Source organism: Aedes aegypti, chromosome 1, assembly GCF_002204515.2.
Source record: "Aedes aegypti strain LVP_AGWG chromosome 1, AaegL5.0 Primary Assembly, whole genome shotgun sequence".
In the NCBI taxonomy this organism is placed as follows: domain Eukaryota; kingdom Metazoa; phylum Arthropoda; class Insecta; order Diptera; family Culicidae; genus Aedes; species Aedes aegypti.
Window position 1 is genome coordinate 49,707,265 of NC_035107.1, and position 17,275 is coordinate 49,724,539.

At 45.1% G+C, this 17,275-nt stretch overlaps 1 protein-coding gene across 1 annotated transcript in view; it reads right to left on the reverse strand.

Annotated features, from left to right (window-relative positions):
- Positions 1-17,275, reverse strand: part of LOC5569480 (neuronal acetylcholine receptor subunit alpha-7) — a 716,979-nt gene that overhangs the window by 415,524 nt on the left and 284,180 nt on the right. The window contains exon 3 of the mRNA XM_021846964.1: positions 10,551-10,595. Coding sequence (XP_021702656.1) covers positions 10,551-10,595 — 45 coding nt within the window. The remainder of the gene's footprint in view (positions 1-10,550; positions 10,596-17,275) is intronic.

The following is a 17,275-nucleotide window of genomic DNA, read 5'->3' on the forward strand; positions in this document are numbered from 1 at the left end:
TCGCCAAGGGAAGTTAGAGTGTCGAATCACTTTACGCAGGTAGCCGGTATCAGTGCGGAACGACCCAAGGAGACGACGACGACGACGACGACAGGATCATAATGGGAAACAATTTGAGCCGGAAAATTTATGCTAATGTTTGTTTTCCGGGGGTGACGGGTTGCCGAGGAGGCACTGCAAATGATAACAGTTTTGTGGTTGCTCTTATTTTAAAGATACTGTAAGAAAAGTTGAAGTATTTTTTTTTACAAGCAAGGATAACTTTCAGGCAAAATTTTTGTGAATTCATTTAAGAAGTTCCGCACAGTTTGAAAACAAATCTTGTTCAGCCGTATGTCGCAATTTAATTCAGAATTCTTTGGGAATAACTTTCAGAATTTTGTTAGAATCCCGAAATGCATACTGTCAATGCTACGTTGAAGATTGTTAGGAATCCTTCTCAGGCTCTGGAAAAACTCTATTTTTAATCCTAATGGAATTCTATTTAGAATTCTGTCGGAATCCTGAATAATCTATGACGGAACCATGTTCAAATAAAATTGATATAGGAACTCAGAAATCTGTTGGATTCCGTTGCAATTCTGTTCAGGATTTTTTTTTTTCGAATGTCTGTTGATGCCTGAGGATTCTGTCGGAATCATATCCAGGATCCTGTAGAAATTCTTTGCAGGATTTAGTAAAAATCTTGTCAAGGATTCTGTTATAATCCTTTCTAGGATTTTATCGAAATCATTTTTTTTTCAAAATTTCGTTCTGGTTCCGTTGGTATTGTACCACCATTTAGTGGCACTTGACATGCACCATCATGTGTCTGCCTGTAGGCCAAAAGGCACATCATGCGCGCATCGAGAAGACTGATTTACTAACAGGACAATAAAACAAAAAGCCGATACCATTTCCCATCGGAACGGATTCACGGATGGTCCCGCACACACTAACGAGTAAGGACATGGATCAGCTCTTGGCATGAGAAAAACAGTCAATGGTGCATAGGGTTGACTTCCACGGTGAATAATACACCGTATCGTGTGTCGTCGTGTCAGCGAAACATTGACGATATACGTCGTCGTAAACATATCATTACACGAGTGGCTCATTTCCTGTTGATGACGCGGTCCGTTTCCATTCGACAACAACGGTAAGGGCATGCGATATGTATTTTTTTTATTTTGTATCGATAAGAAACAAAACGATACATGGGATACCTAGTACCTATACTTATTGTTCTCATTTGATTTAGATTGTCCTTCTAGCAAGCAAGCGACGAAAAACATCCCATCTATATCGGTCCATGATCGGAAATGTTTCGTAAATTGTAACACGCGTGATAAAAAACCAGCGAACAAGAGCCCAAAAATAAAAGCGATAATAAAACCCTTTTTCTTGCTCGTTTGCAATTTAGGGTAGGTGTTTTACTAGCATGATAAACAATCTCCGAACATCTGATAGCAATATGTAGTGTCCCCCAGGTTTGGAGTTTGTTAAGATGGGTTTCATCACTCACTGTTATCTGCCCTATACAATCAGAGCAGTAGATCATAAACAGACTCTCATTATGTGTTGCGAATTATAATTATTACAGAGAGCGATAAGTGAAAGATACTCTCAATTTTTCCAGAATTCAATCCCTGATAATGTCGAAACGAAATGTGGAAAAGTTTTACGAAATCCGATATAGCCAGACTTTTTTTTACGAAATTAGACAATCCCATTTTTAAGTTATACCAATAACTTCTTCAATTTCATGTGTAATGATCGCTCCTTTCTAAATTTTTAGAGATAACGATTTTAAAAACAAATAAACAGATAGGATACAGAAATACAGAAAAATAAAACAATAATAAAAGTACAGATTAAAATGCTGCAAACCTGGCAATGCTATCCTGTCATAGAGCGACATCTCTCGAAAAACGCGAGTGACAGAGTCGTGATGTGCTAGTTTGGTTGACAGATGAGTCATTTTGATCGACTTGACGATCGTAATTTTTTTCTCTTGGGTGTACCGTGCTGCATCAATATCCGGACGCTTAAGAGGCACCAAATGTTGCAACTTAATTTTCGACACTTTATTGTCTTATCTAATTATAGTGTGATTTTCATACAATTACTTTAGGCTCCAATGTTCATGGAAACGATAAAAATTTTAGCGAAAAATGAAAAAATAGCATGTAAATCGCGGATATTATGATATTATATAATAATATAATGTCGTGTTCTTAAACCCGGACACATGAATCGAGAAGTCGGACACTTATGAATCAAAACCCGGACAGCTTCAATTAAATTGACCATTTCTATATGAATCTCATTAGAATAAACTTTGTTACAAATAGAAAATAATTTTTCTGAGAACACAGTACTTGCATTTGCTATATCATACACTATAAAAGCACAACTTAAGAAGAAATTTGATATTTATACCTGCATCCCTTACCATCGGTTCGATGCGACATCTATGCTGCAGCGCTACTGAAATAATAATGTTTTTATCAGGTTTTCTGTGCATAATTATTGTCTTATCACTGATTAAATTGTTTTAAACTTTAACTTCAATTTTTCTACGAATACGCTTGACAAATATTCACTTACACTGAAGATATGCGACGACATCACCTTGTGTCCGGCTATATAAACACTGGATCACTAAGCCGGACAGCATATTTTTGTTCTTAAAATGATTAAATTACACGTAAAATCACCACTTTTACTTATAAAACTGTACAATCTATCATCACATTCAGCATCCCGAACAAAACTAGTGGATAAACTATTATTTATCCACACTTCCACGAATGAACCAACGCCGGTGAATAAGTCCAAAACCACACAACTAAAACTTGCACGACGCGTTGCGACGTAGGAAAAGTACCAAACTGAAGCTGTGGATTTGTTTTTATTTTTAATATATTTTGGCAAAGCTTACTAGATTGCAAATTATTAGTAGATGATGAAATAAGAATAAATCTATAAATACGTGAAAATATTACTAGATAATTGTAGATTGTCATCGTTAAAATAATGAATATTTACAGAGTGTCCGGATATAGGTGCCATCCGGATTTTGATTCGTCACGGTAGATGTAGATCCTTAAATTCTTAAATTCTGTACTTTGTACCTCTAACACTAATGCGAGGGCTCATAAAGTGCCTTATGGGTGTTTAAAGCCTTCACATTGGATTTCAGAAGCCATTGTAGCCGTGTAGTTCCGGCGTATAGAATAGAACTACGGACGACCTGTTCCGGTGGTAAGAGTCCACCAAACGGGGTAACCCCAATTCAAGGTGTGATGTGAAAAACCGTGCTGAGGAATGAATGGTCGAAGGGGTGAAAAAGATGTTCGGCCGTTAACGGAGCCTGTGGGGCAGCTGGGCACCCCTCACAGTATTTTGTCCCTTACCGCGTTAATGCAGGGCTCTGGCGTGGTGGACCTCTTTTCCCGTGCTACTCATGGGATCCAATCATGAATACAAACTTAAACCAAAATCAAAATAATAGTAGTAGTGCAGGTAGTAGCAGTAGTAGGGAAGCGAACCCCTTCGCAAGAAGTGGGTTAGCTAGGTCTCCGTTGAGGAGAGCGGAAGCAGGAGGAGGCAGCAGTGCACGTAGTGCCAGTGCTGGAAACCATATTTCATCCCCGGCTAACGCATCGGGTGAGGTTATGAATGGAGCGTGGTTGATGAGGGCCATCAATAAAAGTAGAGATGGGCTCTCTGCGATGGAAGTGGCTGCACAGCAGCTCCATAATTGACTTTGCGTCCTCGAAGTCTAACATCAGCAAGGACCTCAAGCAGGCCCTGTTCAGACTTCGTAAGTCGATGTTCACGGCCAAGCAGAACCATGCTGAACCCATGGCGACTGTGGCTGCGGCAGAACCCGTGGAATTGAAGGTGCCGAAGTCTACCCAGACGGAGCCCTTCGTCTTCGCGGGTAGCCCCAAAAGTGCGGAAGCGAATGCTTACAACAAGCAATCGCTGAAGCGCGCGAGGCAGCCGTCAGGGGAGGAGCTACCCGGCGGCGCTCGCAAGGCCAGGCGGATATTAACCCCGAAAACCGGCAGAAGTGCCGGAAAATCGGACCCCAGCCAGGCGTCCCGGAAAGCCGAGAAGGGTGGGCCCGAAAAGGCTGGCCCCTCACGGAGTGATGGGAACAGGGGGTTGCGACCTTTGAGAGGTCCTCAATCACCACAGGTCAGGGCGGATCAGGGGGGGGACGCCCCCTGGACAACCGTAGTGAGAAAGAAGAAGAAGGAGAAGCAGGAAGTTCAGGAGCGCAGGGATACCAGGCCTAAGAAAAGTAGGAGGGTAGGTGCCAAGCGCGAAAAGGGTGATGCGATCATCATCAAGACGGAAGAGTCCAAGTACTCGGAAGTCCTGAAGGCGATGCGCAGTGACGCGAAGCTCGCAGATCTTGGAGCCGACGTACGCAGTGTCAGACGCACTCGTACAGGTGAAATAATTCTCGAGCTTAAGCGCGACAAGGAGCGCAAGGGCGCCGCCTACAAAAGTTTGGCGGAAGAGGTCCTTGGCGAGGGTGTCGAAGTGAGGGCTCTGACGCAGTCAGTGACTCTGAAGGTGATGAACCTTGACGAGATCACCAACGCAGAAGAGCTCGTCACAGCACTGCGGCAACAGTGCGAGATTCAGGTGCCCACCGCTGCCGTTCAGCTACGGAAAGGTCCGGCAGATACTCAGGTGGCCTTAGTACACCTACCTGTGGCGGACGCAAATAAGTCCGCTAAGGTAGGCAAGATCAAGGTTGGTTGCTCACTGAACATACATGAGCAACCGGTGATCTGCTTTAGGTGTAGGGAACCAGGACACAAGTCCTGGGGCTGTAAAGGCCCTGATAGGACCAAGTTGTGTAGGCGTTGTGGTGAGGAAGGTCATAAGGCACTAGGCTGCAAGAACCCTCCCAAGTGCTTGATTTGTTCCGGCAAGTCCGTGAACAACAATCATCCAACGGGAGGCTCAAGGTGCCCGACCTTCAAACGAGCCATTAACGAAAAGTCACAGTGCAGGTAACGCAGCTGAACCTGAACCACTGTGACGCAGCTAAGCAACTGCTGTATCAGTCAGTTGCTGAGTGGGGGACGGACATCGCCATCATATCGGACCCATACCGAGTACCCGCCGGCAACGGCAACTGTGTCGTGGATGGATCCGGAAAAATGGCGGCGATATGGACGACGGGTAAATACCCCGTCCAGGAGTTGGTGTCTACTACCTACGAGGGCTTCGTGATCGCCAAGGTAAACGGGGTCCTCTTTTGTAGCTGCTATGCGCCTCCGAGTTGATTGACCGAGCGGTTCACGCAGATGCTGTACTGCATGACGACCGTGTTGACAGGGCGAAGGCCAGTAGTAATAGCGGGTGACTTCAATGCCTGGGCCGTGGAATGGGGAAGCCGTATCACGAACCAGCGTGGTCAAATCCTGCTAGAGGCACTGGCCGTGCTAGATGTCGATCTGGCTAATGTTGGTACCAAAAGTACCTTCAGCCGAAACGGAGCGGAGTCGATTATCGACGTTACTTTTTGTAGTCCTGGCCTAACGAGTAGTTCGAACTGGAGGGTAGACAATGCCTACACTCACAGCGACCACCTGGCGGTTCGCTACAGTATCGACTACAACAACAGCAGGCAGCGCGTAGAGGAAGCGGCTAGGTCACGGCCAAGCCCTCGTAGGTGGAAGACATCGTACTTCAATGACGAAGTACTTAGGGAGGCACTCCGTCGTGAGCGTAACCTACTCGGCCTAAGCGGGGACGAACTGGTAGCGGTGCTTTCGCGTGCGTGCGATGCGACCATGCCTAGGAAAGTCCACCCTAGAAATGGGAGACCACCGACGTACTGGTGGACTCAAGCAATTGCGAACCTGCGCCGTGCCTGCCTACGGGCCAGGAGGCGGATTCAGCGAGCACGTACCGAGCAGGAGCGTGAAGAACGACGGGCGGTGTTCACCGCTGCCAAAGTCGCGCTGAAGTCCGAGATAAGGGCAAGCAAAACGGCCTGCTTTGAGAGACTCTGTCAGAGTGCCAACGCGAACCCGTGGGGTGATGCCTACAGGATCGTTATGGCGAAGACAAGAGGTGCAATTGCTCCTACGGAGCAATCTCCACAGATGCTGGAGGGGATCATCGAGGGGCTCTTTCCGCGCCACAACCCTAGCCCATGGCCTCCTTTTGTAGGACAGCCGGGGATTTGGGCTGGCGATGAGGATAGAGTAACCGATGAGGAACTTGTAGGGATTGCAAAATCCCTAAGCATGGGGAAGGCACCAGGTCCGGACGGAGTTCCAAACCTGGCCCTCAAAGTCGCAATCTTGGAGGCTCCCGGTATGTTCAGATCTGCTATGCAGATATGCCTGGACGAGAGAGTATTTCCAGATGCGTGGAAGAGGCAGAGCCTGGTACTATTGCCAAAGGCGGGGAAACCACCTGGTGACCCGTCGGCGTATAGACCAATATGCTTGATTGACACGGCTGGGAAGGTGCTCGAGAATATCATCCTCAACAGACTTTTGAGGTACACTAAGAGTGTAAATGGTCTCTCAAGCAACCAGTTCGGCTTCCGGAAAGGGAAGTCCACCGTAGACGCTATTCTGACGGTTAAGAAAACCGCTGAGATAGCACTCCAGCGTAAGAGGAGGGGGATTCGCTACTGCACAGTAGTGACTCTGGATGTAAGGAACGCATTTAATAGTGCCAGTTGGGCGGCTATTGCCGATGCGCTCCTGCGTCTGGGGATACCCGAGTACCTGTACAAGATTCTCGGAAGTTACTTCCAGAATCGGGTATTAGTCTATGACACAGAGGTGGGTCGGAAGTGCTTTCACATAACCTCAGGAGTCCCGCAAGGTTCCATCCTGGGTCCGGTGTTATGGAATGTCATGTACGACGAGGTGTTGAGATTAAAATTCCCGGCGGGTGTGGTCATCGTTGGCTTTGCCGACTATTTTACTTTGGAGGTCTACGGTGAATCGATCGAAGAAGTGGAATTGACTGCAGCCCACTCGATCGCAATTGTGGAGGAGTGGATGAGCTCCAGGAAACTGGAATTGGCTCACCACAAAACTGAGGCGGTTGTTGTCAACAACCGAAAGTCGGTGCAGCAAGCGGTGATCAGTGTAGGCGACTGCACGATCACTTCGAAGCGCTCCGTCAAACACTTGGGGGTGATGATCGACGATAAGCTTACATTCGGTAGCCATGTCGATTATGCCTGCAAGAGAGCCTCCACAGCTATTGTGGCACTGTCCCGGATGATGTCCAATAGCCCTGCGGTGTACGCCAGCAAGCGAAAGCTTCTGGCCAGTGTCGCCTCGTCCATACTGAGGTATGGTGGCCCGGCTTGGGGCACGGCCTTAAGTACCAAGAGCTACCGTAGCAAGCTTGAGAGTACTTATAGGCTAATGTGCCTGAGGGTTGTGAGCGCGTACCGTACCGTGTCACACGATGCACTCTACGTCATCACCGGTATGGTGCCTATTGGTATCCTTATCATGGAAGACATAGAGTGCTTTGAAATGCGCGGCACAAGAGGCATACGCAGGACTGCCAGACTGGCCTCCATGGTCAAATGGCAGCGTGCGTGGGACAGTTCCACCAAGGGAGTGTGGACTCACAGGTTGATTCCGAGGTTAGATATCTGGGTCAATAGGCGCCATGGGGAACTAACATTCCACCTGACACAGGTCCTTTCGGGCCATGGTTGCTTTAGACAGTATCTACACCGTTTCGGTCATGCGGGTTCTCCCGAATGTCCAGTTTGTGCAGGTTTAGAGGAAACGGCGGAACACGTTTTGTTCGTGTGCCCGCGTTTCCGCACAATGCGTGACCGCATGTTAGCCACATGCGGTCGGGACACGACTCCGGACAATTTGGTCCAGAGGATGTGTGAAGACGAGTTTGGCTGGAATGCCGTTTCATCGGCTATCACCCACATCGTCTCGGAACTGCATAGGAGGTGGCGAGTGGACTCGAGGAGTGGCTAGTGCAGACGCTAAACAACAGGGGTGGTCCAAGGGTTCGCAGTCGGCTACGTAGGTCATACCGGTGCCCTACGGTCGAAATCGACCCTTACAGCGATTAAGTGGCCGCGGGGAGAACATCCTGGTAGCGCTGCTGTCGTAGCGCCGGCCTAATGGGTTGGTACGAGCCTCTGGTTGTTCGGGGCAGGTGGAGGCCCCTCCGTCAGCAATCCCAGCTGGTGCTAGCTGATAGGGCCTGAGCCTTCAGTAGGTCAAATTGCGAAGCCCGCAGTATCAGTTCTTGATACCTGCGGTGCAGCTGCAGCGCCAGCATGCTACCTTGGTGGACCCCCCTAAGCGTGTCATCGATGTTCGTTGCTGCATGGCTACGCAGCTAACCTGGAGGATGCGATGTGCAATAGCCCCTCTCCGAAGCAATGCCTTCTTGGTGGTCCCGGAGAGACGAAGGGTTTGGCGGCAATGGAAATGGTTTAGTGGGTCGGGGGTGTAGTCCTGTTTACTGCTTGCATGTAGTAAATGGTCCCTAACCCCACACGGCGTCTGTTGAGCAGATTATCCCCCCATTGCTTAGAAGAAAATAAAAAAAAAAAAGAAGCCATTTCGAAGGGATTTCCAGAGATTCTCCATGGGTATCCAATAAGGTTCACAGTCCATCCAAAGAAAAAAAGTTACCAGGGTATTTTAAAATAAAATCAAGGCTTATCATATAGTTCCACAAGATTCCTGGGAGCTTCCAAAATGTTCCTGGATGTTTTTAAGGATTCATAAAGCATTCTCAGAGGCTTTTAAACTTTTAGTGTTTCTGTTGAAACAAAGCTTGGTATATATACTTTCAAAGCTGCTTATTTGTCTTTTAAATGCACTGGACTAAAATTTTGAAAATAAAACTTCTTAATTGGACCCTGCCTCTAAGCCCTTGTGGAAATTATTCAAAATTTTGGAAAAATTTAAGAAGTCAATTCAGCATTGAAAGAGGAAAACAAATTATTACTAACTAATTGCGTAAAAGCTCAAAAGCAAGTTTTTCCAGTTTGAAAGCGCGTACAATTTTAATTTAGGACTCGCTAGTCCAAATGAAAATCAATTTACTCAGAATTTCAGAAGCATTCTCAATCAATAATTCAAAATTTATATGCCAAATGTAGCAAATACATAAAATGTCTTCATCCACTTCATCCAAAACATGAAAGAAGCTTTTGATCTTCAAACAAATTTTCAATCCAGCTATGGTGTATGCTATACCAATACGGACTAGCTGTTGTAATACCAGAAAGAAAGCTATGCAGAGGATTCAAAATAATATTTTGAAAATAATTCTGGAGCTCTCTCCTTATACTAATGATTTACATAGAATATCCAATGTTGAAACTTTGACACAAATGTCGACTAAAATTATTTTAGACAAAAAAACTTTGCAATTCTATTGCCATGATTAATGCGTTATATATTTAGATTAAGAATAAACCTCGCATGCCCTTGGCCGATGGTGTTTTACGACCCGCAAAAATGATGACGCGATGATCGGAACAAGCCCTCCTCGCTTCAAGAGCTGATGCTACGAACCGTCAGCTCATTCGCCCAGGTCATGGCGTCAGCTGCCACGTTTGACAAGAAGTGCAAAATGTGATTCCGCCGCTTCGAGATATACACGCCAGACATTTGTCACACTGGCGCAATGGAATTTGGCCCCTTCTCGGATTCCGTTGGCTGCCGGTGGTTCCATTCCGAAAATTCCCTCTGAAATAAAGATTTATAACCCTTTGAAGATGAAAATCGAAGCCTCGCTCGCTGGTTGACGTTGGCGCGTCGATAATTTGTCAGAGCACAAAATTGCGAAGCTCATTTGTCAAGTTGTCCTTCGATGTCGACATCAAAATCTGCCTCCCGGCAGAATTCGTCGTCGTAACCAAATTCCCCCTCCGCCCGAAACACGGAAAGTACTTTTCGACAAATTTACAGCTTTTCGAGCGAATTGACGTGGCCAGCAAAAGCCTACTTTGGTTGTGTAGGGCTCTCCTGCAGTTGACTTTGAGAGCGTTTAACGCCTGCTGCTGTCTTCTCCAGTTTTCCACTTCATGTCAGAGAGCGCAGAACTTGGCTCTTACCCGGCTGACAGTCAAAGTTTGCCATGATTTACGGATTGACCACGTGCTTCGAAAGTTTCTTCAATGACGCTAGAGTTAGACCTGTGCGCCGTCACCGTTGATTCATTTTTACGCCGCTATATAAATCAGCTCGTAAAATTCCATGCTCTAGGAAACACTTAGGCTTTGCTTCAGGAATTCCTACGGAAATGCATCGAGGAACATCTCTAAGATTTTATCTAAAGATTCCCCAAGAATTAAATGGATTGCATTGAGAACGATTTCAGATATTCATCCAAAGATGAAGATAAGCTAAGATTCTCTTATGGAAATTATTTCTAGGTTTTATCAAGAATTTACAAAAAAAAATGTTTAGGAATTTCTACTGCTTTTCTCCATGCCGCCACCAATTCAAAACATTTAGGCTCACAGCTCTACCCTGAGCAAACGATGTCAGGAAAAAACGAAAATTACTTACCAATTTCAGCCAAATGTTGGTGATCAGAAGTTGGTTCTTCTCGTCCTGCGTGCACACGGATGGAAAAGAGAAAGAAAAAGATGAAAATTAGTTCGACAACTCGGTTATTTGGAAGATTGCTTCGGGGGAGAAGGCCGGAAGGGGGGCGCAAATGGGCCAGGGAACTAAATTAAAAATGATTATTCAAAAAGTCCCCGAGAGGATTATGGCGCTCGGACGGAAATTGAGTGTTGAATCTCGTCGGGTTGAGGGGAGCGACGATGAAGCAAAATCGACGGCAAGACGATGCTGATGGAGTGGTGCTCCAGTCGGAATTGCAAAATGAAGGGCTCTCGAAGTGAGTTGAAGGTTTTTTTCTAGAGATGATGGGAATTCTTCCTCCGGGAGGAAGAATTTAAGTGGTTTTCCGGTTCCCAAATGATTGGGGTTATTAGAGAAGGTGGCTCAGGAAACGAATATATTTTTATAGGAAATTTGCAGATTTGAGATTGGAAATTGTAATTGCATTCTTTCAAGTTATGATCAGTTCCAATAGTCAGCTATCATCTCACTTGCTTGAGTCACAATTCTGAGAGGAAAAAGGCAGTTGAATAACTTGAAATAATTGACATGTGTTATCACGCATTCCATCTAGAATGAGTCATTATTATTAGAAATCGTGCTCTTTAATTTTCAATTTGGACTTATTTTACCCATGTTTCCATTATGGTAATGTAAGTATTTTCCATGAGTTTTATTCAGAATCAACTTCTGAAAAGACCTATGAGTTTTGCATTCAATTTATTTAAAAAAAGTAACTCGAAAACTGTTGATTAACGTGGAAAACGTTCTATGGAGAATAGACTGGCCCACTTTAGTATGGGAGAAAAATAAAGTTGTATAATTCCACGGGGCACCCGCCAGGATTATTCTTTAGGGTTAGAGGAAGACTTCCTGAAAATTTCAGCTCATTTGGTCGTTCCATGAGCTGGCGCAATTGAATTGAAGATAATATGGGATTTTCAGCACCAACATATAGGAAACAGCACACCATCTCCTGTTTGAGTCAGGAACATTTTTGATCGCTTTCAATTGAACCCAGAATGTCAAAAACACTACTTGATACTACAGCAAACAATATTGTAGAAGGTTGTATGATGATTAAAAATGATAAAGTTGGTGTTTTAACTATCTGAAGTAGATTTGCAATATTGCATAGTATTCCTTCAACTTAGCTGGGTGGTAGCCACTAAGCGCATTATAGCCACCTATGACGCTGGGCGAGCTGTGGCACAAGGTGCATGCACATGTGTGATTGTACGGGAGTGCTGATCTAAGCCTAACTTTCAACAACTGAAAGCTTAATGAAAATGAGCTTAAATCCAGATACAACCTTCGGCAACTATGTTCATTAGCGTATCAACTAGTGAATTTGTCATTCTGGGCTCAATTGAACGCGATTAACTAGTGTACGAGACGAAACAGTGAAATAGGGTCAATTTTCAATATATTTGAGACGAATATTCCATACAAACTTTGAATTGAATGCGCCAGCTGGGGGAGCAACCAAATGAGTTGAAATTCTGAGAGAGCTTTTTTCTTACCCTAAGGCACATATCTAGGGGGTGCCCCGTTGAGTTTTATAACTTTTTTGTTTAAGGGCCAGTCTAATGGAGAATTTTTAGTGCAACCGCTTGCGATATAAGAAAAAAAAAACAGCACTGGAAAAATATTCTTATTTTTATATGAAAAATTCAAAATGTAGTTTATCTGAAATTTTCAGGTTTGAGATTGAATTTTCTAATTGCATTTTTTCAAGTTATGATCAGTTTCGGTCAGATGATAATTTATTTACTTGAAACATTATTGTGAGAGAAAAGCAGCATTCGCAATTCTGGAAGGAATCCTTATTTTTGTTACAATCTTTAGCAATTTAATGCTATTTTTGTGATTCTGGTAAAAAACTGATGGCAGGCAGGAATCCTGTAGAAATCTTACCAAACTTTCAACAAGTATCCTAAAATATCTACCAGAATATTATTTTTTTAACAGATTGTCTATCGGAATGCCACAACTCCTACAACCCGACTAGAGGCTTGTAACAAAAATATAATAAAATTTTATCTGAATATGTTATGCATATCATATTATGATATAATTTTGTTAGGCTCCGTTATCCACAGAACATATTTTAACAAAAATAAAATATAAAGTGTGTTTAATTTCCCTTTAAGCTATTTTTTTATTCATTTTTAACAACTTTATAACAAAATTAAATAGATACTTACTTACTTACTTACTTATTTGGCTTTACATCAATTATCTTGATAAAGCCTCGCCAACAATATTTCGCCAATTCCCTCGGTTCATGGCCGCTTCTCTCCATCCTCGACTGTGACCCACGCTCTCCAGGTCCTGGTGTACCTGGTCAATCCACCTAGCTCGCTGCGCCCCACGCCTTCTTGTTCCGACCGGATTCGTGGCGAACACCATCTTTACAGGGTTGTTGTCCGGCATTCTTGCAACATGTCCTGCCCAGCGTATCCTTCCAGCTTTAGCTACCTTCACGATACTGGGTTCGCCGTAGAGTTGAGCGAGCTCGTGATTCATCCTTCGCCGCCACACGCCGTTCTCCTGCACGCCGCCGAAGATCGTCCTTAGCACTCGGCGTTCGAAAACCCCAAGAGCTTGCAAGTCCTCCTCGAGCATAGTCCACGCCTCATGCCCATAGAGGACTACCAGTCTTATGAGCGTTTTGTACATCGTGCATTTGGTGCGGGGGTGAATCTTTCTTGACCGCAGTTTCTTCTGGAGCCCATAGTAGGCACGACTCCCGCTGATGATGCGCCTTCGTATTTCCCGACTAACATTGTTGTCAGCCGTCAACAAGGATCCGAGGTAGACGAACTCGTCCACCACCTCGAAGGTATCCCCGTCTATCGTAACACTGCTTCCTAGGCGGGTCCTGTCGCGCTCAGTTCCGCCAACCAGCATGTACTTTGTTTTCGACGCATTCACCATTAGCCCGACTCTTGTTGCTTCGCGTTTCAGGCGGGTGAACAAATCTGCCACCGTTTCAAATTTTCTCCCAATAATATCCATGTCGTCCGCGAAGCAAACAAATTGTCCGGATCTCGTGAAAATCGTGCCTCGACTGTTAAGTCCGGCTCTCCGCATGACACCTTCAAGCGCAATATTGAATAACAGGCACGAAAGTCCGTCGCCCTGACGTAGTCCCCGCCGAGACTCGAATGAACTGGAGTGTTCGCCCGAGATCTTCACGCAGTTTTGCACACCGTCCATCGTTGCTCTGATCAATCTTGTGAGCTTCCCGGGAAAGCTGTTCTCGTCCATGATTTTCCATAGCTCTATGCGGTCGATACTATCGTATGCCGCCTTGAAATCGATGAACAAATGGTGCGTAGGGACCTGATACTCACGGCATTTCTGGAGGATTTGCCGCACGGAAAAGATCTGGTCCGTTGTCGAGCGGCCGTCGATGAAACCTGCTTGATAACTTCCCACGAACTCGTTTGCTATAGGTGATAGACGACGGAAGAGAATCTGGGATAGCACTTTATAGGCGGCGTTTAGGATGGTGATTGCACGATAGTTTTTACACTCCAGTTTGTCGCCCTTTTTGTAGATAGGGCATATAACGCCTTGCTTCCACTCCTCCGGTAGCTGTTCCGTTTCCCAGATTCTGACTATCAGCCGATGCAGACAAGCGGCCAACCTGTCCGGGCCCATCTTGATGAGTTCGGCTCCGATACCATCCTTGCCAGCGGCTTTGTTGTTCTTGAGCTGTTGAATGGCATCCTTAACTTCCCCCATCGTGGGAGCTGGTTGATTTCCGCTGTCCGCTGTGCTGACGTAGCCATCGCCTTCGCTGTCCTGACCTTCTGTGCCTGTGTTCTCTGCGCCATTCAGGTGTTCATCGTAGTGCTGCTTCCACCTTTCGATCACCTCGCGTCCGTCCGTCAAGATGCTCCCATCCTTATCCCGGCACATCTCAGCTCGCGGCACGAAGCCTTTGCGGGATGTGTTGAGCTTCTGATAGAACTTCCGCGTTTCTTGAGAACGGTACAGCAACTCCATCTCTTGGCATTCCACCTCTTCCAGGCGGCGCTTTTTGTCCCGGAATAGGCGGGTTTGCTGTTTCCGCTTCAGTCTGTATCGTTCCACGTTTTGCCGCGTACCATGCTGCAGCATTGCAGCCCGCGCTGCATTCTTCTCCTCTAAAACCTCTTGGCACTCCTCGTCGAACCAATCGTTTCTTGAGCTCCGTTCCACATATCCGACAACGCTTTCGGCAGCGTCGTTAATGGCTGCTTTGACTGTCCTCCAGCAGTCCTCAAGAGGGGCCCTATCGAGCTCGCCCTCATCCGGTAACGCTGCCTCAAGATGCTGCGCGTACGCATTGGCGACATCCGGTTGTTTCAGCCGCTCGAGATTGTACCGGGGCGGGCGTCGGTACCGTACATTGTTGATGACGGATAGTTTTGGGCGCAGTTTCACCATCACCAGGTAGTGGTCGGAGTCAATGTTGGCGCCACGATAGGTTCCCGACTAAGGGTACATAATAAAATTATATCAGCATATGTTATTATGTTATAAGTTTTTTTCGATCATAGGTTGTTACAAACTTGATGCAGGATGTTGTTAAAATAACTAAAATTATAACAAAAAGTGTATGAATAGTAACATAAACATAACAAAATGTGTTTTAATTATATCAAAAACATATCAAACCAAGTTATAATGTTTAATACAAAGTATCAAAATTATAATACTGTTCGATATACGATAATATTGTACATTATTGAAATGCATAACTATCTATTTATTTTGTTATAAAGTTGTTAAAAATGAACAAAAAAATATCTTAAAGGGAAATAAAACACATTATGTTATATTTCTGTTTTATTATGTTCTATGGATGACGGAGCCTAACAAAATTATATCATAATATGATATGCAAATCATAATCTGATAAAATTTTATTATATTTCTGTTACAAGCCTCTAGTCGGGTTCTGACGTCGGTTATGTCGGAGAAGTGCCGTCCATCGATCAAAACGTGGTCGATTTGCGATTCTGTCTGCTGGGGTGATCTCCAGGTGTACCGATACGGGAGGCTGTGCTGGAAATAGGTGCTACGAATGGCCATGTTCTTGGAGGCGGCAAAATCTATCAGTCGTAGGCCGTTCTCGTTCGTCAGCCGGTGGGCGCTGAACTTTCCAATCGTCGGTCTGAACTCCTCCTCCTGGCCAACCTGAGCGTTCAAATCTCCTATGATGATCTTGACGTCGTGGCTTGGGCAGCGGTCGTACTCGCGTTCGAGCTGCGCGTAAAATGCGTCCTTGTCATCATCAGTGCTTCCGGAGTGTGGGCTATGCACGTTGATTATGCTGAAGTTAAAGAATCGGCCTTTGATTCTTAACCTGCACATTCGTTCATTGATCGGCCACCACCCGATCACGCGCCTTTGCATATCACCCATCACTATAAAAGCTGTTCCCAGCTCGCGTGTGTTGCCGCAGCTCTGGTAGATGGTATGATTACCTCTAAACGTTCGCACCAATGCTCCTGTCCAGCACACCTCCTGCAGCGCTACGATGTCGAAACCGCGGGTCTTCAGTACATCGGAGAGTATGCGAGTACTTCCAATGAAGTTGAGAGATTTGCAGTTCCACGTACCGAGTTTCCAATCGCTAGTCCATTTTCGTCGCTGTGGTCTTTGCCGATTGTTCCGGTCCGTATTCTCTCGTTGACGTTCCTGTGCTGATGTGTTTTTACGGCTGGCTTGCAGGGCCTGACACCAACCCCCTAGATTTCCGGAGGACCATTCCCCCTAAATGTTCGGAGGGCCATAGTGCGCAGTTTAGCTTAGAGTCCTTCTCTGGCACTCGGACGATGATCAGCCGCCCCTGACATGGGGAACAGACGCTGTTGTGAGCCGCTCCTAACGTGGAGTACAGACGCTCCAGGTTTGCAAAAGCAAACCCCCCCTTCCCTGTCAGCATACGACCAAAGTTCCCACCGGGGGTTGGTTACCCGATCTTCCCCAAGGTTACACGTACCCCGGCCAGTACCACGAGGAGGTAGGGATAGGAGTTGCTGGGCAAGAGGCTAAGGACCGCACAAAGGGGTCTATTTTATTCCTGCAGGTACGCGAGGTACCAATGGTACGCCATGCCCAGCCATTTACCGCGCCTAAATAGATACTTATGCATTTCAATAATATGCAATATTATCGTACATCGAACAATATTATAATTTTGATACTTTGAATCAAACATTATAACTTAGTTTGATATGTTTTGATATAATTAAAACACATTATGTTATGTTAATGTTACTATTCATACACTTTTTGTTATAATTTTAGTTATTTTCACAACATCCTGCATCAACCTATGTTCGAAATTATAACAACCTATGTTCGAAAAAACCTTATAACATGATAACATGTGCTGATAGAATTTTGTTAGGTACCCTTAGTCGGGAAGGTTTTTGAAATTCAAAAAAATTATCCTATCCCACAAAATGTTAGAGTTTATATTCAAATCCAAAGTTTATAAAATACAGTGGGATTCCGTTTTTGGCATACGTCGATTTTGGCAACAAAATGGATCCGTTTTTGGCAACATTTTTCAATACCATTAAAATTTGTATTTTTTTGTAAATATTATCGTATCTGTTGCTTTAGTTATTTGAACAGCATGGCACCTCCACACCGATTAC